The following is a 24,593-nucleotide window of genomic DNA, read 5'->3' as shown; positions in this document are numbered from 1 at the left end:
ATGACTCTCGCATGGTATAAATGGTTTTGATCATCACCCTTGATCAAAAGTGCCTTTAAATTGGACATATATGTTGAATTGGAACTACTCGGCAAGCGTACCATTTGCAATGGTGCCTACTTGATGATTGGACCGGGCCAAGGGACCAGTCCGGACCCAAACCAGGCCAAAATTTCAAGATAGGGCAGTTGGGCTGCCAGACCTGGCTGCTCGGCCCATTGACCCAACGCGTGAGGTCTCGTTTGGGCCTAAAAGTTAGAGCTCATTTATTAATCACAGTCTGGGATTGGGCTATTTTTAGAGCCCATTTCCATCAGCACAAGCCCAGACCGTTAGAATGTTTTGATGGCATTTTTGTAAATATAATGCATGGTGGGCATGAGTAACGAACAGCCCGGATCTTACACAAAAATCATGATGGGTCCGCCTCGCGGTTGTTTGTTTAGGCCAATCAACGAGCCTGAATTGAGTAGGTGCTAGTCAAGACCAAGCCCATGCCAATAGGTTCGGATTGGGAACGAGTTGTGGGACTGATCACAGCCCTGGTACTTTGGGGGTTGGGCTGGATGCTCCCAGTGGTCCAATGATCCTGACCGTTCATCAGTTGGATGCACACTGCATGGATTTATTTCTTTTCTTTTTTGAAGAAAAGTACACATCACAGTGGACCGTTCAATGAGTGGATCCCACCTATTATGGAAATTGAATGTCAGATTGGCCCACTGGTCCAGACCGTTTATTTGGGTGGATGTACAGTGTATGAATTCATTTCTTGTTGGCTGCTAACAAAAAAGACACAGGGGAGCCCATTCATCAGGTGGGTCTCACTTTAAAAACAATGATAGAAGCTATAATAGAAGTTGACGGCTGTGGTTGAACCCACGCCCTTCTGGACCAAGGCCTAAACCTTGCGTATTAGACCACTCGACCATATCTTTAAATGATCTGGACCGTTGGTCTATTGATTATAATCGTGGATGCACATCTGGACTGAAAATATCCTCAATCGTACAATTCTAAACATTTTTGTAACTTGAGAATCAACGGTGAACAAGTTAAATATAGCTATAGTCAACAATCATCCGATAAATGGTGTAGATTTGTGGCTAGGATCTTCCCAGGAATTGATATGACCATGCTGGGCCTAAAAGATCAATGGTCTAGATCATTAAGCCATGTGCCCAATCCGTGGGATTGAAAACTGTAGAGTATTAATCAAAATCAATGTCGTAAAATCATGGTTAGATCAGGGTCAGTTATTCATCCATCCGTAGGATTTCTTACATGTAGGGCCATGATGATTAGAATCCTATCGTTGATCATGGACCATTGTTGTACATGACCGTCCATTTAGTGATGGATTAGGATCTTTATATTCGGAAGGTTTGTAAAGCGTCCCCACCCAGTGTACTGAGTAACTCAGTACGCTACGCGTACTGAGTAAACTCTGTGGTGTCCACCATGATTTATGTATTTTATCACTCCGTCCATCCATTTTAAAAGATAATTTTAGGATTTGAGCCTAAAAATGAAATATATCCAAATCTTAAGTGGACCACACCATAGGAAACAGTTTGAATTAAACATCTACCGTTGAAAATTTCTTGTGGACTACAGAAGTTTTGGATAAATCTTGTATTTGTGTTTTCCCTTCATCCATGTCTGTGTGATATTATGAACAGGTTGGATGATAAATAAACATCACTATGGCCCTGGAAAGGTTTCAACGTTGGAAGTCATTATTCCAACTGTTTCCAATGGAATGGTCCACTTGATCTTTGGGTATGCTTAAATTTTTGTCTCAACCCCTAAAATAAGATGGAAAAATGGATGGACGGCGTGGATAGACTACATACATTCACGATGGGTCCAACAGAGTTTACTCAATACGATAAGACCGTATAACTCAGTACGCAATCCGATTTCCCGCCTCGGGTCAATTGCTTTTTGCGTAGAAATAAATAACCCGTTTACTGCCAAAAGATATAAATGAATTTCCAAAAAGATGTTCTCACATGGAGTGTCACCTTTAGTTCACCAGGCCCATAGGCATTTCCTGCACGTCACTATCTAGTATCTACGAAGCTGGCATATGTGACGTGTTATATTGTAGGTAGCTAATTAAAAGCCATCTCATACATAGAATTTCACACTCATTGCATTATTGTGATGGACATCTAATCGTGGATGTTCAAATGTGCGGTTGTGATTATTTTCATAAATATAATAAGGTACTGCATGCACATTGCTCTTGATGAGTAGATATAAGTAAACTGTGGATGGATTGGGGCTCACCTGATGTGACGAAAATTCAAATTGCTAAGGAGAGAGAATTACCAATGATATCTGGGTATACATGAGTCGAACCGAGTTGAGTTGGCCTCAGCTGGACTTGGCTCAGCCACTAGGTAACCCCAGCTCGAACTCGGCCCGGCTTGATCCTTGAGCCTAACTAGCCAGCTTGGCTTGATTCAATAAGCAGCTCAAGCCAGTTCGAGCCGAGTTCGCCTGTGTGGCATTTTCACAAACACATGGACTACACCTTCAAAATCTCACGGTACATAAAATAGCAACAATGATTTCACAGGTATTTCATCAAACACCTTCTAAGCAATATAAAATAAAGAAAAAAATATAGGTATTTATTTCATATACATATCTGCTTTACCATCAGCCACACTTCATTGAGTCATTTCATCAAACACTTGGTAAGCAACATCAATATCAAAGTAACCAAGTCACCGAACTAGTTTGATCCGAGTTGGGTTCGATTTGAGTCGAGTCGAGCTAAGGCTAGTTCGAACTCGGCTCGAATTCATTTTTGAGCTAAAAAAATCAGCTCAACTCGGCTCGAACGCAACTTCGAACTGAGTCGAATTGAGCTTTTTCAAGTCGAGTCAAGCGAGCTAGCTCAGTTCGTGTACACCTCTAATGATCCCTGACTAAAGGTCTGATATACTTTCCATTCTCTTCAAAAGGAAAATATGACAATTGTCCACATTTAACTGAAAAGGTCTTAAAATTGATCCTTCGATCTCCTATCTTGAATTTTATGGGGCATGCTCAATCAACATGGGAGTCCCAAACCAATGGTTTGAATTACTGAACCAGGGGCCCACTTCTCACAACTAAAAATTTCTTTACCTACCATAAAACAGGTGGACCACATATTTAATAATTAGTCAGTCATGAAATTGTTGCAATATTCATAGTAATATTCACAAATTTTTATCCTTCGTTTAAATAATCATGTTCAAAGTTGTGGTCTCTCACACTATACACTTGCACATACCCACATCAAGTAGGGAATATAGTGTGAAAATTATAGTTCTAGAATTATTTTAATAATTAATTAGTGTTATCATAAGAAATGAGAATTTCAAGATATTGTAAGGGTCGTCGATTTGCAACTTTTGCCTTTTGGGCATGTGGCTCTCTTAGAGCCGGGTTTGGGAGTGCAATGGAATAGCTTAAAAGAGTAAGGTAAAGGATATCTTTTGATACAGGCTCAGTTGAGTTAAATCAATAGAGAGACAACAAGTGGAACAATGGCCGATTGTATTTTTTATATTGGGCAATGGAATAATGTTGCTTTCATATTTTTTTTAAAAGCGAAGCGACGCGGGAGGCAATGTTGTATCATATTTCTAGTTATTCTAGAAAAAGCCAATATAAGAGCAACATGTGGCATTGCATTAGAAATAGGAGGTGGATAAAAAAATCTTTAAGATATTTAGAGGGCTTTTTGCGAAATAATAGTTAGCATAAATCCAATTTTAAGCATCATTAAATTGCTGATGGAGTGATGTGGTTGGAGTTACTAAAAAATTTAATGAACAAAGAGAAAAACATAATTAAACAGTTCGACATATAAAAAAGCGACCGCAAAGAACAAAACTTTGATGACAGAAGAGGAACAATTATGAAAGAGAAACTTAACAAAAGTAATGATTTAGAGAAAAACTTTTCGGCTGTTGTTAATCAATTAAATTTATCAATTTACTTTATCTCAACTTATTGTAAGAGGAATGGTAACCAAGTACTATTAATTCTTAGCTATAAACTTTAATTGTAATCCAAATTTATATTGTTATGCTGAAATTAGTTTCTATTGAATATTATGATATTATTTTAAGAGGCACATTCTTATAGTTACACCTTATGATCCTCATGAGGGTTTTTTTTTTTTGAATGCTTGATTGCATTGGTATGTTGAATTAGATAAGGTATAAAGGTTTTTAGAGGAATAACCTAGCCCTTTGTTTATCAACTGAATGTCATAAATTTCTATACACAGCCGAGTAATCTATCAATCTTCCCATATTTTGATGATATAGTTTAATATTTATTGTACTGCTTATTTTGATGTTCTCTATTTTGTATTGGACTGCTTTAGCATTGCGCCAACACTGTAATGTGATGAATTTTTCTGACAAAAGCTAATTAAATATTTCATCAAACTCATGCAAATTTATACAGTAGAGCAGGTGCACAATCCTCAGTGGCCCTGCATGGAATGGTCCATGAATAAGAATCCACTTTGATCAGACGATTCTAAACCGTTAAATAGAAGTATTTTAGCCATTGAATGTCAGCTTCCACTTTAACCGTATTTTTTTTTGGCTGCGTGTCAGGATCTAGAAAGATCTTTTAGCTGCACTGGATTTCCACCGACATTACTATTATGCACGTGATCTGTGTAGGTGGGCATGTGATTCTGATAAAGATATCTTGCCAAGTAGACAAAACCATCTCTGTGATCAGGGTATTATTGGGCCATCTTTTTTTTTTTTTTCACACACCCCCACACACTCACACCTGTGGAATATCACCACTTATGATACTCGAACCCTTGACCGGGTGTTGAAACTCCGGAGAGTCTACCACCCCAGCAAGAGTAAGGATCCACCTGATAGATAGGTTCCACCGTAGTTGGGCATAACCCACAGAACTATCTGATCTGGGTGTTATTGGGGCCATCTGAAATTCATGGTGAACCCTTACTATCCAATGGTCCACGTGTCTAAGTGACCCCAGGTGGCCCACCTATAGTATTAATTCCTAGAGTTAAGTGTATCATCGTGGAAGGACTGATATCCCTATTTGCAAACCGGAACACAACAGCAATCTGATCAGTCAGACATTTTCCAGAATCATCACAAACGTTTGAGGGCCCATCCATTATCTGAACTTGGAATCTAAACCGTTCATCTGGTGTGTCTTCTCACCGGCACAATATATTCCAAGAATCATCTCTATTGAAAATCAGATGATATAGATAAAAGGGAGTGATGTACAATCAAGCTTAAAACTTATATATATTCACTTGTTGTGGCCTACTTAAATTTTGAAATGACTCGAACTCAGGTTTGTCCCTTCATCCTGGTGAGATACATCTAATGTATGGCTTTGATGAAATAAGCACAACACGGTGGACCTCACATTTCATCTATAAATTTCAATGGTGGGTGTTAGGATCAAGGCCTAACCTTGGGGATGCATCTAATGGACGGTTTGATGGCATGTACACATCACGGTGGGCTCCACACAGCTCTAATGTATGATAGTTACCATAAGTTCGGACGTATGTGATCATTTCTCTTCTTTTCCACCGTCCATTTGTACCCCTCTGATCACACGGTATAATCTGACCAGTGAAAATTTCTACCGTTGATCCATAGCTTGATCCAGCCAACTAACAGTTGGAGCAGTGGATCATTGAGCCACGTGTCTAACTTTTGTGGATGTGGACAGGTAAGTGATTAGACAATGTCATTATGCCGCACTGGATGAGTAAGATGGAACTGACCTGAACCCTCTACAAGCCTACAGCGCTTGTTGTACACAGCTTGTGTAACTCCCTATCTCTGTGGATTCCACAATGTCTTTTGTATGACATCTATGCCGTCCATCAGGTTCTAAACCTAAATCTCAGCTACATCCCAAAAAATCCATCCGGTTTAAAACTCACACGCCATAGGAATCAAGGTCAAATCACCTCTAAAATCTCTAAATTCACTTGGTGTGGCCCACCTGCGTTTTCGATAAGGTTAATTTTAAATACAGCGATTCATCGGGATAGAAAACATGAGATTAACGGGTTAGATGGCACAAACAGTGTGTGATGAGCATCTGCATCCCTAATTTTTACTTGTGGTGTGGCCCATATAAGTTACAGATCGGGACTGATTTTTATTCCAACGGCCTAAAAGAACCTGATAGACGGAATGGATGCCTGACACACAACGTTGTGGGCCACAAAGCTCGGACCCGGATTGGGTACTACCGCCACCTGTCCCAAGCTCGGCACACGCAGCGGCTCTGAGGGGCCACTGCGATCTATGGGTTTCATCCATACCGTCCATCTAATTTTGCCAATCCAAGACTCAAGTGGACCACACAGTTTGGATTGAATGTTAAACGTCCAAAACTTATTGGAGTCCACATAAGTAATGATCTAGCTGATATTTGCGTTTTCCCTTCTGTCATGTCCACGAGACCTTATGAACACGTTGGATGATGAATAAACATCATAATGCCCTCTAAAATGGTTTTAACGGTGGGCATCTTTATTAATGCTGCTTCCTGTGGCGTGGTCCACTTGGGCCTTAGATCTATCTATTTTTGGGTCAATATTCTTGGATTGGTACGGAAAAATGGATGAAAGGTGTGGATAAAGCCCATACATCACGGTGCCCCCCTCTCATGATGGGTTTGTGATGGGCGGGGTGCCTCCACAAAGCTAGTGTGTCGCAGGAGGTGGACCGAATCTTAACTAGTAACATACAGTGACTTACACGGTTCATCGTGAAGTATATGATTTATCCACACCGTCCAGAAATTTCTACAAATTATTTTAAGGTATAATCCTAAAATTGAGGCAGATCCAAAATTCAAGTGGACCACACTACAGGAATAGCAGTAATGGTGATACCCACCGTTGAAACCTTTCTAGGGCCCACCGTGTTGTTTAATTGCCCTCCAACCTGTACGTGAGGTCACGTGGATTTGGACGAAGAAAACAAAAATAACAGCTTGATCCAAAACTGATCTAGCCCTAAAATGTTTTCAACGGTAAGTGTTTAATTCTACCCTTTTTCCCACTTGAGCATTGGAACTGCATCATTTTTGGGATTATGCTCTAAAATGATATGGAAAAATGGATGGACGGTGTCGATGAAACCAATACATCATGGTGGTCCCTCAGAGCCCCTGTCCGTTCCTAACTAGATACGGGCGGGGTAGTACCGAATCCGCTAGGTGTTACCAGCAAAGCAGACACGAGTGTTGCAGAGGGTTCCAGTCCAGCTGGTGCGAGTGGACATTTCATGGAGATAATTGAACTGCCCACGTGCTCGGTCGTGTTGGAAAGAGGATTACTATTTTACATGTAGCTGCATATAAGTTCTATTCACTTCCCTTCCCATTCTACTCGTGGCAAGCATCTTTGATAATCGGGACCTTTGATCTGGTGGACCACCATGTGGATAGATTACTTCTAGAAAAATACCGTTACTAAACGGCTTTGACTATCATCTTACTGAATTTTTAACTTGATGAATATATACTGCTGTTACAACCGTTTCTTTTGTAGGCCACCGATTAGATGTCTAACAAAGTCCGATCCCATTGATTTTTTAATTATGGTTTATGCAGATGGTGGCCCACCAGAAAAATACTCTCTATCATAAGGCATACTTGCCACTTGTACGGTGAGGAGAGAATAGCATGGAACTTCTACGCAAGTGCACTTGCATTCTCCTAAAAGGTTAAATTTCGATACTCTGGGGGATTCTGATGGTTGATACACCTGCACGGAGAAATTGTGCACTTCGCATCCGCTTAAGTTAAGGTAAACCGTTCAAATCATGCTGTCCAATTTAGATGGGCTATAAACCAATGGACACTCAATAGACGATTAAAATGAACTATCAAGGTTATGATAGTTCCATCAATGGATGAGGACCGTCAAATTTAGATGCCTGAATGCCACGTGTACAACTCTGATCACGAGAGCATGGAACCATCACTACCCTCAGTCAGAGCTTGGAATAGTTAGACGTTACATAAAGTCACGATGATGATGATTCTTACTTTAAATCAAAATTAGCTTTTTTCCAACTGTCAGTGGATCCCCGAATCAACCTAGGTGGGTGGGTTGCTTGATCGTGGGGCCCATATTTATGTGTATTACTTATATCCAAGCCGTTCATCCGTTTTGAAATCTAATATTAGGGCATGATAAAAAATAAAATAAAAAATGAAGCAGATCCAAATCTCTAGTGGAACACAATAAAGGAAACAATGGTAATTGACCATTAAAAACTTCTCATGGGCCAAAAAAAATTTGGATGGAAAATAAATATTTTGATAACTCCCAGGTAGTATTTAATGGTGGGGATTCAATCAGGACTATTTCCCGTGGTATGGTCTACCTACGATTTGGATCTGCTTATTTTTGGCATCATGCCATTTCAAAATGAATGGACGGAATGGATTTAAGGTATTAGGGATCCACAAGTGAACAATCCATATTATCAGATGGACCGTCCATTTGGCGTGACCCACTTCGTAGGCTACCTCCCTAAAAAAATACATATGAATTGATCCAAACCTTCCATTCAATAGCATGCAAAATGGTTATACAAGATCTTTCGCAGAATATAGGCCTGGTCAGGGATACTAGTATAATCGTATTTATGTGATTTTTTCATATTATCATAAGAAGATTAAACTGGACCTAATGGACGGTTCAGATCATTTATTTTGATATGAATGAGGAAAAATGCAAGTAGCTGTACAGAAGGCTTTCATGCAGCCCATCAGACCACATCTGTCCTACAAAAATGCAAAGAGTCGCACTCGGTAATTCCCGAGGCCCGAAAAAGCTTATCAAAATCCAAGAACTTTCTATTATTTTACATTCAATGATTCGAGATCTGTGACAGCCATACATGTCCCCACTTGCAATCCTGTCTCACCTTGACCCTCGAGAAACGCCAATCAAAGGCAGCCTGGATTTTCCCTTTCCTGTTTTCTTGTGTATTGTAGTTCCAATACCACTTTCCTTGTGGGAATTCACATACAAATAGTTGGGCCCGACGTGATGTTTGTATAGCATCAAAACCGTGAATCAGCTATACAGAATTATTTTCACTTTAAATTATGAAATTGAAGATAATCCATCGGTTAGGTGGGCTACACCACATGAAACATTGTAGAATAACGGCAGAAAGCTATAAATTTACCTGGTGTGGCCCATATTTATTATGAAATAGCCTAATTTTATTGAAATCCCTTCATCCTAGTTTAACACATCTGGTGAATGGGCTGGATTTAATATGTAGAGCAATTTGGTCTGCACATACAATCTGAAGATTTCTGTGATGAACATTTCCTCCACTTTTCTCTCCGTTGTTTTCCGTCGCCTGATTTTTTTTATTAGGCTGATTTTGGGTTCTGGGCCTAGCATGGGGAGACGTCCATCTGATTGACGGTTTGGATGACACAGAAACATCATTTTGGACCCCACACAGTTCGGACAGCGTATGGGAACCCAACGTTCGGCCGTCTGTGAGTGACCATTCCTCTTATAACAGTGAAAAGATATTTCATATGTAAAAGAGATATACTGTGGTACTCTGGCGGAGTATAACCATCCATAGGAAAGCATCCACACAGCCAAGCTACAAAGGTAGTACACGTACCCCAATCCATATCATTTCAAAATAGTGGGACCCAAGTAGATGGATGGTTCATAACTCAAAAATCAGTTGAAGAGATGATCATAACTATCAGATTGATGGTAATCAGGTGGATGGTTCAAATGGAAAGTAGTTGATGGTCCAAAATTCAATAAACCAATCAATCTGACTTTTCGGAAATTCCCCAGATGCAGTGAGCCGCACGATGTAGAACCATTTTGAATTGAGATTGAAAGTGTTCATGAGCATGAATGGTTGTACTCTGCCAGAGTAGAAAAATAATTCTTTTTTTCTCAAAAAAATTATTTATAAATTATTATTTTAAAAAAATGCATTTATGAATTGCGTAATCTTCTGACGGAGGGTATACATATATATTGTCCATAGGCCGTTAATAAATACATGTGGCCATGTGCGGACCTGAATCGTTGATCTTATGGACCACATTCCAATGGCCTTTCTTCAGTTGAATATAGCCTGTTAGTATACAAACAATCCTACCCATCCAATCCAAGGTCATCAAATGGACGGTTGAAAAAAGATAAATGTCAGCAATCGAATTTCACGTGGCAAATGTCCATTGACCATAGGATGAGGAATCAGTGTGAATTTCGGCTATGTACCAACTGACATCCATGAATGCACACGTACATCTGAGGCCTACATTTGTTCACGTACTCTGCTATGGTATAATATCCCCTAATCTGCTTCCATCTTTTTTTCTGGACCGTTGTTTCTAACCGTTTGGATGGGCATTGAGATCTTTGATCCGAAGGTTATTTTTATTCATATGGACCATCTAGAGCGGTTTATCCTGGATGAAAGGTCTGGATCATCACATGGTGAGGCAGAGGAGGCGATCTTTGCTAGAAAACCTCATTTATATATATAAAAAATCCATTCTCGTGTGCTTCGGCATATCTTTTTAGAGCGTTGATATATTAACCCAGTATTTTGATAGTACACTCTCTCGTCTACTTTTGGTTGTCACCGTAGTGCATCGTACTATTTTGCTGAAGAGAACCTGTGTTAGTCTCGTACCATTTAAAAAATGGTGGTGACTGTTCATCCGCACACTTGGACAAATTGTAAAGGAATCCAGACTGTCCAGATCGTTGATCCAAATGTGTGTGGAGCATAACCCATGAACTGCACTAACAAGATACTGCATTTGAATTTACACCATTGATTATTTTAATTTTAACGATCTATATGACATCCATCAATAGTTAGCGATGCTTGATCGGTGTGATTTTAGAATCGTCCTCAATAGGACCCGAAATTTGGACGGTCCTCGTAATCATAAATCAATGCCATGTCTAATGAGAATGAATCACCACTATTACTAAAATGGTGCAAAACTAGCATTGGATTCCTACACAATGTCGAGTCGTCTATCACCAGCACGAGGTTTGCTACCAACACGCACCTGTACAACGGCATACGTGCAAAAATAACACTCGAACAAGAGATCTGATCCGTGCATAAGGTGTCCCTCACTACCATGATGACCTATTGTAAGAATCATGATAATCAAATCATAAGACCATTCATAACTTACAAGTTAAATCTGAACCATTGGAAAGTGCCTTTGCATTTCCCATTCTCTCACATAGCTTTAACCACTCATCACAGCCCTTAGTTTTTAGTCCCCATCGTGAGAGACAACTATGAACGTCTCAGATTCCTTGTATACTTCCCATGTCAGCACGTGTGCCGCGTGTAAAGGTGCTCCAGAGGAGCTGCGTGTAGAACTGGTAAAACTCAACCAACGGTGGTGGATTTTAAAATCTTCTTACTTGCGTGAAAACTTCATTCCCTGCGTTCTCAGATCTACCCATGCTCGTTTCAGAATAAGGTACGCATCATTGCATAATACGCGGCTTCTCAAGTCTGATAAGTAGGCCCACTATTTTTTAATCCAGAACGTTAATCTTCTGAATCCATTAGTATATGTACTATGGTTATTAAAAAAATCCTAGATGAAGCAATATGAACCTTTCGATCAAATTCCTATATATAGACGGTTAGGAAGCATTACAACGAAGCACAACAAATTATAAAAACTAATGATTTTATAGTCAATCCACAGTGGAACTCAACATACGAACGGTCTGGATTACGGAATCATTGTCTCCACTTATCAGAACCAAAACTCGCGTATACTTCTCCCAACGACGCAGGCAGTGTATCATACTGCCCTTTTCAGTACTCTCTCTCTCTCTCTCTCTCTCTCTCACACATAAAAATTCTCTTCCTCTGCTCTCTAAAAAGCTGAGGCCTGAAAACACTTCCTTCTCCTTCCTAGAGTTCTGATATCGCGAGGGGCAAAAATGGAAAAGAAGGTATTAATTGGTATGGTGCTCTTCGTGAGTATGGCAGCTCTCATGGCGTCTCTACAAGCAGACGAAGGGAAAGGGTCTTTCTCATTCAAAGATAACTTCGATATAATGTGGGCAGAAGATCATTTCAAGACATCTGCTGATGGGCAGACCTGGTATCTCTATCTCGACAAGAAAACAGGTATTCAAAAATCCCAATTGAGATTTTCTATTTTTTTGGCTTGCCAAACGCCCACAAAAAGAAATGGTAGACTTGAATGGAAGGGATGCAATTTTATTTTATTTTTTGTTGGTTTTTTTTTTACGGATTGGTTACTTCAAATGATGAGAGAAAAAAAAAAAAAAAAATGATACTCAGGCAGAGTGTGATGGATGATACGCAGCCGCTTAGAAATTACCTTTAAATTGCATACGTGGCATAAAAATAATTAGAATTTAACTGTCCAAATAATGGGTCCCAGTCTAGTTGCATCATGGACAAAAATTAAGATTACTTGATCATGTAGCTATCAGATTGGTGGAGATTGATTGGACGGTTGAAAGTGAAAAGCATCCGATGACCGTATTTCAAAAAACGAACTTCCAAGAATCAATGGTTAGGATTGTCCGACTGAATAACAGTAGGTTCCACAAATTAGTGGGTTTCGTTTGAGTTAATATATCCCACATAAATTTCATGGGTGCCTGTGTATCAAGCGTCATGCCCTGCCAGAGTATCAAATAAATCCCCTTAAATATATTTTTTTTTTTCTTTTTTATTTGAAAAATAAATTTATTTATTTTTCTGAAACAGGTTGTGGGTTCCAAACGCGGCAGAGATACAGATTTGGGTGGTTTAGCATGAAGCTGAGGCTGGTCGGTGGAGATTCTGCTGGGGTTGTCACGGCCTACTATGTGAGTGGTCTAGATTTTCTTTCATGCGTAGGGATTGTATGCGTGGGTCACAGTTAGCGATTGGAATTTCAGACCGACCATCAAGTGGGCCCCATTGTGGATAGCCCATTGTGTGAAAATTTCCACCTATGGCACAATCAGGTCAGTCCCCAGGGTGGATTGAAATGGACGGCTAGAAGGAATTTGATCACTGGTTAACGAGAAAAACCCATCAATTAGATGGCCAGGATTGTCAGATTAGTACTATTTTTTTTTTTTTATACCCGTGAGCTATAATATAATGGGATCAACCCGAACCCGATCTCTCCTACCCGAGCCCAACAACTTCAGGTTGGGTCAGATCTGGACTGTTCATTTTCTGGGTGGGCCAGTCGGGTTACTTGCATTAGGAATGGGCTAGGGCCATCAGATCTTGGGGGTGGAACCCAGTACTGGTTGGGCCCATTAGATTTTAAATTCCACTCTCTAGCTGCTGCCCTTGGGGCCTATAACTAGTATGAAAAGGGCCAATTAATAAATGGGCTTATGTTAATTTTTATCAAGGCACAAGGTCCTCTCGCCATCCTAACAATGTCCAACTATGATCAGAAGTGGGCCCCACTTGATCCCGCACTAGGGTGGTGGATGGTTGGATCAGCTAGGATCCACTTCTTATCACTAACAGATTGAGATCGGACAGCGATAAGATTCGCCCACTTTGATCTATGCCATTCATCCCCATTTAGAATCAATTAGCGGCCGATTTGGATGGTTGGATCAGCTAGGATCCACTTCTTATTACTAACAGATCGAGATAGTACAGCGATAAGATTCGCCCGCTTTGATCTATGCCATTCATTCCCAACTGGAATCAATTAGCGGCCGATTTGGGAAATGGGTATTTTGTATTGAAGATTAATGTATAGATTAATGCTTTGTTTTTGTTGCTAATGCAGATGTGTTCAGATACTGGGCCTGAAAGAGATGAGCTTGATTTTGAGTTCTTGGGCAACAGAACAGGGCAGCCCTATACAATACAAACCAATGTATACAAATCAGGAGTTGGAGGAAGGGAAATGAGACATGTTCTGTGGTTTGATCCAACTGAGGACTTCCACACCTATTCCATTCTTTGGAACAACCACCAAATAATGTAAGTACAGCCCTTTGTTTTCAAGGTTGCTAGAAATGCACATGGTCAGCAATAGGGTCCACCCATATGTTGGGGCTCGTTTGGACGTCCGCCCGATTCGGCTTGATTATGCTTTAATGCAGATCCATTATGCCAGTGGAAATTGTCTATATTGGAAGTGAATTAGACAGCTCCCTACTTGTAATTTGAGCAGTGTGTGTGCTGTTTGCTGCAAATTGCTGAGCTTCCAAACGGTGTAAAACATAGATAAGTCATAGATGACGGGACTTTTAGATGAACAGTATGGATGGATTATGGCACATGTGGGAGCTTATCATGCATGGTGGCACATGTAGCATTTATAGCTAATGTATATATTAACACATGTGGCACATATTGGATGCTTAAACATTGACGATGGAATATATGCACATGTAACGGCATTTGACCTTATATGATTATACGTGCTTGAAACATTAACCAGTATATGCCTCAAACTAAGAATAAGCTACTCTCATTGTTATTCTAGCTCTGTAGGTTTACCTCAAACAGCTTGTACCGACATGACTTAGATCAGTATCTTAACTATGCTTACGGTTCTACTACAGATTCTTCGTTGATCAAGTCCCCATAAGGGTGTATAAGAACACGGAAAAGCCCAACGATTTCTTCCCGAATGAGAAGGCAATGTACATGTACTCTAGCATATGGAATGCAGATGACTGGGCCACGAGAGGAGGGCTCGAGAAGACAGATTGGAAGAACGCCCCCTTTGTCTCTTCGTACAAGGACTTTCAGGCCGATGGCTGTCAATGGGAAGACCCTTACCCGGCCTGTGTGTCCACGACGACAGAGAACTGGTGGGACCAGTCTGATGCATGGGGCCTCTCTGGTCCTCAAAAGGAGGATCTTGGCTGGGTTGGGAGGAACCTTGTTATCTATGACTACTGCCAGGATACTGAGAGGTACCCTAAGTTACCTGAGGAGTGTTCTATTTCTCCATGGGATTGATGAAAAGATCAGTTGGTAATTTTCTTTTCTAAGTAATTGTTGTTGTCTCAAACAGTGGCTGTAATTTTATTTATTTATTTATTATTTTTAGAATTTTGAGTGATTGAGAAGTCTAATCATGCATAATTGGGTCCATTTTTCACTCCTCTTTTTTTTTTTTTTTGGATTTATTTCATATTAATTTTTTAGATGGCACAACTTGGTGTGAACAATAGTTAGGCCTGTTTGGGTGCCACCAATTTTCTTTTTTAATCAAAATTGAAGTGGCTGTTGCACTTGTTGGGAAAGCTGCTCCCTCTCCATTTCTAAAGAGACTGCCAGCAAGGCGAAGTGATTGTCAGCCTCTCATGTGTGCCATGTTTGAAATCTGAACCATTCATCGGATAGTTGTCACAAGATATTTCCCCCAGTTAAATTTCAGGACTGTTGGATGTCCTGTGGGCCAATTCTCTATTTGAATATTAATCCGTAGTTCAGTTTCAAGCAGGGACAAAACACATTAAAACTCATTTTCAGTAGCACGCAAACACATTCTTTTCATTTGGTTTAAACCATTCACCAGCCTAGTCCAAAGCTTCGTCTTAGATCACATGGTCCGTCTTTACTCAATTCCTGTTGAATTTGGAATTCCAAGTGGAAACAAAGCATTGCGTAAAATGATGATAGAACACAGGCAGTTGATGATCAAATAAGGAATTAAATTCATTTTAGGACCCATTTCATCGATGGTTCCTTTAAAATTTGCTTGAGTTTGAGAATTGTATTGATTTTGATACATCTCTAATTAAAGCATGATTAAAATGAATTTAAGTAAATTCTTCATTATTCCATTACTTCCCTTACTTAAAAAGGAAAATCCATTTAATTAGAAGAGAGTGGTCATTTGGAGTTAGTTGATTAATTATGCGACTAAACTAGAGCATCGAATAATTCCAATGAAAAAAATACCAAGGGCCTGTTTAAATGCAACTTAAAAATGACTTCATCTTAGTTAATCAGAATTATGTATTGGAAGATTACTTCTTTTGTTAGAGATGAAGAACATAACCAACAATTTATATAAGGGTGAGTTTGGTTGCACCAAATATTATGAAATTTCATAATAATTTATACTAGGCTAATTAATAATGAAATAGCATGAAATTTCATTATATTTGCTGCAACCAAATGCACCCTTAATTAACTAAAATGAGATGAACTCAATTTTAAGTGGCACCCAAACATGCCCTAACTAAATGTTAAATTTTAACAAGGATTGAAGGAGGAATTCTAAACTCAAATTGGACCAACTTCAAACTGTTTTTAAACATTGCAAGTGTGTACTCACATCTACATGCAGATGTTGTCCACATGGCCAAAAAAAGTACAAAAAATATCACATTGGACAGCTGATTCTAGCTTATTTATCATTAAAATGGCGTGCGGTCAATGATATCAGTAAGATGGAATTAGTAATCTATTGGTTGGACTTGGATCCGAGACTTCACTTGAGGAGATGATACTCCTTTTTTAAGGAAAATGATCCCAAGGGGTCATTGGGATCATTTGGATGCAGATGGTGCTGTGTTCTGGACTAAACCCTTGTCATGATGTGTTGGCAAAGCTGATGGACTCTGGACCATGCTGTCTTCGATTAATTAGGTGGCGAGCTCAAGATGGACAGTAGCTCATTTTCACATTGTTATAAATGACACATGCAAGGCAAGATTAACGAAATGAAAATACGGTCTAGAGTAGAATGAGGTAAGGGTCGGACTAGATGATGAAGTGGATTTATACTGAGCCGGCTTGTGTAACCTAGCATTCTCCCTCAAATTTGTTTGAACATAAATGGAAATTTAATTGTGGAGGCTTGTCTTTCAAAATGGATTTAATGGTCGGGATCCAGTTTTTTGTCATGTTCATACATGATGGGGTAAATACATCAGATCAATGGCTTATATTATCCAATTATGAGCCCCAAATGTACAGATTAATTTTAACTCTGGCCTTAGATAATAAAATTTCATAAGGTCCAGGCATCCAACTTTTCATTTTCAGCCAAGGCACAGGGCTAGGGGTTTGAAGGTGCAGGCCTCATTCGGGTCAGGGTCAAACTGAGACCGGCTCAAAAAACATAAAGCCTGAGCCCAGCTTAGATCTGGACCCAAAACGAACTATTTCAGCCATGCGGAGTCTAAAAGTAGTTGTGCATTGTATATTAGCAAATTAAATTACTAAATCAACTTAACTATACACAGTAGTGTACATATGTAATATGAGCCACGCATAATATATCTACAGATATTTGAATTAAATTACTAAATCAACTTCAATATTTCCAAGTAGTGTACATGTGTAATGTTTGACACGATGATTGTAACAAGTTGAAATATATACTTGCTCAAAAATGGTGAAATTCTTAGTCTCGGATGAAATTGATAATCTAATTGTTTTGAAATATCATCAGTGGGCCATGTGTAACAACCCTAAATTTTAGTACATTATAAAAAAAACTAAATTAAATATTTAAAGATTTTATTTTTAAATAAAAAATAAAAAACAAGTCAATAATTGAGTTGGTAGCGAAATTTTTAGTTGAGAGAGAGGTTTAGGGATCGATTCTTGAAGTAGTAATAATAAATTTTTTATTAAATATCATAAAAAAATTCAAATTCAAGATAAGGGAAGATGTGCTCATCCTATCTTATGAGAATTTTCTTTAAAAAGGGATACGGAAGGTTTCTGCATTAAAAAAAAAAGGGGAGATAGAAAGCCTAAAGTAAAAGGAAGAGGAAAATCTAAGAAGGCTCGATCAGGTAAGTTTTAATCGTTAGATCTTTTTAACTTTTTATTATGTTATTAATTTCTTCTTGATCTGTACAATGGATGGCGTGGATCATCCACACCATCATTGTATAGGTCTGTATAGGCAATTTTAATAAAGTGATGTTTTTATGATTTCGGTCTAATTAGTAATATTTTAGGAATAAATTAAATGGATGGAATCTGATTGTGCTAAGATAGATCTGTACGGATCATATGATCCTTAAGGCCAAAATATACAAGGGCCATAATTTTTAGATCAATCTAACAATCAGATAGGCCACATTAGTCAGATCTAAAAGTGTTTAATAAAGGAATCTTAGATTTTTGCGCAAGTGTTGGTATCACTTGGCGTAGAAAGTCGAGATGGGCCATCGGTGTATGTGTGGTTAGATCCACACCATCCATCTTATGTGTAGAGGCAAAACATGATAGTACTTCAAGAATCTGGATGATCCAATCATCCGGTGGGTTGCCTTGATTAATTATTTGACATTCAATTTCAGGATCTTAAAAAGAAAATCTAAATTTTGATAATTAAATTTACATAAACATATAATTTTAATTATTTAATTATTTTAGATTTGGCCACTTAGAATGTTAATCAAATGTGGACCCCACCATGTAATACAAATAAATGAATAATAATTTGTTGATATAATTGATAGGACCCCGGAATTCAAATCAACCTAATTACATTGCAGAGTCAATATTACCAAACTCAGGTGAGTAACCCAACTTGTCTCATAATTCATTAAAATTAAAATAAATCATTGTGATTGTTTGATTGATTTACTGGTTTGAATATTTTGATATGATAATTATACGATAAATTTATATGTGAATATTTTAATCAAGATAACTATGCCAAATATGAAAAATATGCATTTACATATCATCCTTCATTCATTACATTGCATAATGCATGGTCGATCCTAGGGGCCCTCCCTGGAAGAAATGTCGATCCTGGTAGAGCGTTACCAGATGCGGGCTATGCCCAAGCCTACCGAAAGGTGGAAGCCTACCCAACGGGTGGACGCGGGTTGACGACCTCCAATCCAAGTAGATGGACGATCATCCCATCTGATGCATTCATATATCATTTTACATTCATATCATTGTACATGTATTTATGTATTATTTTAATTGCTATGATTATGAACCATGCTGGGTTATATCACTAAGCCTGGCTAGCTTACATTTTTATTGATGGAAAAAACCGTATAGAGGAGCCAGTAGCAGATGATGTGACGCAAGAACCGGAAAGATTTACTGTACCTGAACACGACCTGTCTGAAACATGGCCATACATATCCAAGGATGAAGTGGCGGCATTAAAAAATTTTTAATTATATGTTTTATTTTGTTAGCACAGTTTAATTAACGAATAATGCATACTGACATTTATTTTGAGACTTTGAGCAATTATTTAGATTTATTTCTTTGTAATAATGTTAACATGGAATAAATATCATTATATTATAATGGTATAATAAATGAATGATTTTAAAGTTTATTTTATTTTAAGAGTCATCAAGATTTATATATATTTAGTTGATTGGTGCTAAGTATTATGCATGTGTGATTGAGATTATGATGGACCTTATATTAAATATAAATAGCATCTCTAATTAAACTGATTAATGAATTAAATTAGTACACCTTGTGTACGAGTTACGAACTGAAACTCGGGTCTGAGGGTGCACACTCTGTACCCGGATTTTGGGGCGTGACACCATGTGCCCAATGGATTAATAGCCTAATGAGACATACATTCCACGATATTTGCCCCTCAAATTCACAATAGGCAGCAGCAGCAGTAAATGAATTGCTAAAAGCCAATTGACTATCTAACTTATCATGTTTTATAAGCCAATTGACTATCTAACTTCTCATTTTTTATAGCCACCCACTTTCAAACAGATGGATTGGTTGGTTATCTACAACCCATAAAAGATATAGCGTGACTAGTCTGAGCATGCATTCCCAAACTCTTATTTTCTTTTATCCTTTCATGGCCTATTCGGCTAGAGCACCATAACATGCTCATATAGCTTAATTTCTCTTGAGATCAGTTGAGCAATTTAATTCAGAAGAAAAAAAATAAATTTGATATCGGAAAATCTCTACTGGAGAAAAAATATACCCATACCGAAAGAGCTAACTTTTATTCAAATAACTAGAGACTTCATATTAATATCAACATAGATAGACCACTAATGATCTACTTGTCCATAGAATAGGGAACCCTTTTTAGATTCCATACTTCTTCCAAACACACAAACTTTTTAAGAAAAAACTACTAAAAACAGAGACTTCTTAGACCATATAACAACCAAACCATAGACTCACGACCACCACAGACAGACTCACCAACCCAGACCAACCAAGGCATCAGGACAGATAGGAAGATATTCAGAAATCACCACCACGGAGACGGAGGACAAGATGCAGGGTCGACTCCTTCTGAATGTTGTAGTCGGCCAGCGTGCGCCCATCCTCGAGCTGCTTCCCAGCGAAGATGAGTCGCTGCTGGTCTGGTGGAATCCCCTCCTTATCCTGGATCTTTGCCTTCACGTTATCAATCGTGTCCGAGCTCTCTACCTCCAGGGTGATAGTCTTCCCCGTCAGCGTCTTCACAAATATCTGCATACCACCACGCAGACGCAGCACCAGGTGGAGGGTAGACTCCTTTTGGATGTTGTAATCCGCAAGGGTCCTGCCATCCTCCAACTGCTTCCCGGCAAAAATCAGCCGCTGCTGGTCGGGTGGGATTCCCTCCTTGTCTTGGATCTTCGCCTTGACATTGTCGATCGTATCCGAGCTCTCCACCTCCAAGGTGATCGTCTTGCCGGTGAGGGTCTTCACAAAAATCTGCATACCCCCACGGAGACGGAGCACCAGATGGAGGGTTGACTCCTTCTGGATATTGTAGTCAGCGAGGGTGCGGCCATCCTCAAGCTGTTTTCCGGCGAAGATCAGACGCTGCTGATCTGGAGGAATTCCTTCCTTGTCCTGGATCTTGGCCTTGACGTTGTCGATTGTATCCGAGCTCTCCACCTCCAAGGTGATCGTCTTGCCGGTGAGGGTCTTCACAAAAATCTGCATACCCCCACGGAGACGGAGCACCAGATGGAGGGTCGACTCCTTCTGGATATTGTAGTCGGCGAGGGTGCGGCCGTCCTCGAGCTGCTTTCCGGCGAAGATCAGACGCTGCTGATCTGGGGGAATTCCTTCCTTGTCCTGGATCTTGGCCTTGACATTGTCGATCGTGTCCGAGCTCTCCACCTCCAAGGTAATCGTCTTGCCTGTGAGGGTCTTGACGAAGATCTGCATGCCTCCGCGCAGACGGAGGACGAGGTGGAGGGTGGACTCCTTCTGGATGTTGTAGTCGGCCAGGGTTCGGCCGTCCTCGAGCTGCTTTCCGGCGAAGATCAGACGCTGCTGATCTGGGGGAATTCCTTCCTTATCCTGGATCTTGGCCTTGACGTTGTCAATGGTGTCTGAGCTCTCGACCTCCAAGGTAATCGTCTTGCCTGTGAGGGTCTTGACGAAGATCTGCATGCCACCGCGCAGACGCAGCACCAGGTGCAAGGTGGACTCTTTCTGGATGTTGTAGTCGGACAGGGTGCGGCCATCCTCCAGCTGTTTGCCCGCGAATATCAGCCTCTGCTGGTCAGGTGGGATGCCTTCCTTGTCTTGGATCTTGGCCTTGACGTTGTCGATGGTGTCCGAGCTTTCAACTTCCAAAGTGATCGTCTTGCCTGTTAGGGTCTTGACGAAGATCTGCATGCCTCCACGCAGACGGAGGACGAGGTGGAGTGTAGACTCCTTCTGGATGTTGTAGTCGGCAAGGGTACGGCCGTCCTCAAGCTGCTTACCAGCAAAGATCAGACGCTGCTGATCGGGTGGGATGCCTTCCTTGTCCTGGATCTTGGCCTTGACGTTATCGATGGTGTCGGAGCTCTCGACCTCGAGAGTGATGGTCTTGCCGGTGAGGGTCTTGACGAAGATCTGCATCTGTAGATTGCAATAAAATCAGATCTACGGGTCTTGAAAGCCACAAACACAGGAAATCAAGAAAGATTGGATTTTTTAAGGAAAAAAAAAACAATAAAAATAGTTTCTTCAAAGAATCTAAAGCAGATCAAGAATCAACAATCAGATCTGAAGTCTATACAAGATGAAGATGAAAAACAAACGGATCTGTTCTGTTAGCAGAGAAATAATAGAAATCAGATATCAGAAAATAGAAATTATAAAACAGCGAATAAATCAGCAATCCAAAAAATTTTTGCCGAAAAAAGATCGATAATCGCAACGGATCAGATCTTCGTGTATATCTTCGTGTATATCTGAAATCATATATAATAGAAATTCGAAAAAAAAATACCCAATAATCAACGATATGCTTTGAAAAAAAAAAAGAAGCAGATATCAAGAAAATCTACGATCATAGAGCGAAAAATAAACCAACAATTTTTATTTTTATTTTTAAAAAAAAACCTCAAAATCGCTTCGAAGCACCAACAATTCAGGAAATTTCAAGAACAAAAAAAAAAGAAAAAAAAAGAAGAAAAAGGCATTACCTTGAGAGAGGGAAAGAGGGCTTTTTCGTTCACGAGAAAGTGATAAGATTGAATACGAAGCTCTAACCCGAATGGGTGTATTTATAATCGGATTGCCGACTCAGGCACGCCTCTTCTATCGTCGGTGGCGAAACTACCAAGGAAAAGTATCCAATCATACATTGACACGTGTCAGTGCAGACGGCAGCCTTCACGGAATGCCAGAGATTTCTCGGAAATACCGTGAACGAGACAACCGAGGCAGGAAAGATGTTTTCTTCTTCTTTTTTTTTTTTTGTAGTCGACGCATCTGCATACGCCAAAAATAATCGCATTACGCAATACCTAACGTAGCATGAGACATGTACAAGATCGGAGACGTTCATCATGTAGAAAACTCTAGATGTATGCTTAAATTTAAAAATTGGATGCATTATCATATATATGTGAATATATTACGGTGTGATTTGGTAAATAGCGGTAGAATATCCTATGAGTAATATAGAGGTCGGATTGATGATGATTTTATTAGTATATGGTAAGGGGCTCACCTGATGGACGTCTGGGATTGATCACACAGGTGATTTAACCCTAAGAATTTGACGCGTGAAATAACATTGCCGTCTGCGCGCAATTGAAGTGCGTTTCTCGATGTTAGGTGGCCGTCAAAAAAAGTCAGTCAAAAGTGGATGGCCGTTAAGTAGTATTGTGGGTCGCGTTTGAGGGGAGTGGATACCCTTGTGATCCCAGCAGAGCTGGCCGGGCCCGCCTTCATTTTATATCCACGCTGTCCATCGGTTTTGAAAGATCATTTTATGAAATGAACATAAAAATAAAATCTATAAAAATCTCAAATGGACCACACCACTAGAAATAGTGGGATAATGACATTCACCGTTGAAACCTTTTTAGAGGTCATCATGATGTTTATATGCCATCAAACCTGTTGATAAGGTTGCATAGAGCTGGATGGATGAAGGGAAAACAAAAATATCAGCTTCATTCAAGAATTTTGTGGCCCTCAGGAAGTTTTTAATGGTGGCCATTCAATATCTTTTTTTCCTCTCGTGTGGTTCACATGAGCTTTAGATATGATTCGTTTTTGTTTTCATGCTATAAAATAATCTGAAAAATTAGATGTAGAATGTGGATAAAATACATACATATCACGGTAGGTCCCACAACGCAGGATCATCATGCAATCCGCTTGCCAGTTTGACACGGCAAACGCGTTGAATAGAGTCCGATTGGACGAATTTTTCATTCACGCCCACATTCTCGATTATTAGTACGGCAAAAGGACTCGTCTGGTTTCACTCGGCCCAAAAGACGGGCCCATTTAGGGCTGGGCCTGTAATGGTGAAAATGGGCCGGGTAGGCCCAATCGGTCTAAGCCCAACATGCAATGTTCAGGTGGTGTAGCTAAACGGCCTTATAGCCCAATTAAAATACAGCCAGTCCAGACATACCATTGCCCACACCTGCTGGGGCAGCAGATCAGGGGCGGCCCTTACCGTGGGGTCCACCTTGATGTATGCATTCTATATCTACACCGTCCATCCATTTTGCTAGATCATTTAGAGCATGATCACAAGAATGAAGCAAATCCAAATCTCAAGTGGACCATACTAGAGGAGGTGATTGAATGCACCACCATTAAAAACTTCATAGGGCCATGGTAATATTTCTTTAATGTTCTTTTGTCATCCAACTTGTTGATAAGGTCACACAAACATAGATGAAGAGAATAAATAAATAACATCTTGATCAAAAACTTTTGTGACCCACAAGAAATCTTAAATGGTCAATTGCCACCATTTCCTATGGTATGGTTCACCTTAGATTTGGATCTGATTCATTTTCGGGCTCATAACCTAAAATGATCTGGCAAAACAGATGGACAGCATGGATATATAATACATTCATCAACGTCGGCCCCACAATAAGGGCCACACCATCTTGGGTGTGGCTTGGCGCACCTAATCTTCTCCCACCTGCTGGACACGACTTACATATTCTACTATATTATACAATATTTTTATATATTAGTCAGTTAGCACGTCCAAATCAACGTAGAACACAAAGTTTTTACAAATATAATAAATAATTTTAAAATCTAAAGTTGGGTTGCCAACCAACCGTTTCTTGTGGACAGGCC

General features: G+C 39.7%; 2 protein-coding genes across 2 annotated transcripts; one reads left to right on the top strand and one right to left on the bottom strand.

The window, feature by feature from the left end:
* Window positions 1–11,949: 11,949 nt before the first annotated feature.
* Window positions 11,950–15,165, top strand: LOC131239158 (probable xyloglucan endotransglucosylase/hydrolase protein 8). The gene is made up of 4 exons (XM_058236717.1): window positions 11,950–12,227; window positions 12,840–12,940; window positions 13,876–14,072; window positions 14,660–15,165. Exons 1-4 carry the CDS (start codon window positions 12,038–12,040, stop codon window positions 15,060–15,062), a joined length of 891 nt encoding a protein of 296 aa, XP_058092700.1. The 5' UTR covers window positions 11,950–12,037; the 3' UTR covers window positions 15,063–15,165.
* Window positions 15,166–20,010: 4,845 nt separating this feature from the next.
* LOC131239152 (polyubiquitin-like) lies at window positions 20,011–22,609 on the bottom strand. Its single transcript, XM_058236712.1, has 2 exons — window positions 22,457–22,609; window positions 20,011–21,887 (listed from the first exon to the last, which is right to left on the bottom strand). Exon 2 carries the CDS (start codon window positions 21,885–21,887, stop codon window positions 20,283–20,285), a length of 1,605 nt encoding a protein of 534 aa, XP_058092695.1. The 5' UTR covers window positions 22,457–22,609; the 3' UTR covers window positions 20,011–20,282.
* Window positions 22,610–24,593: the final 1,984 nt, after the last annotated feature.

Source organism: Magnolia sinica, chromosome 1 (assembly GCF_029962835.1).
Source record: "Magnolia sinica isolate HGM2019 chromosome 1, MsV1, whole genome shotgun sequence".
Classification (NCBI taxonomy): domain Eukaryota; kingdom Viridiplantae; phylum Streptophyta; class Magnoliopsida; order Magnoliales; family Magnoliaceae; genus Magnolia; species Magnolia sinica.
This window is presented reverse-complemented; position numbering and strand designations above follow the sequence as displayed.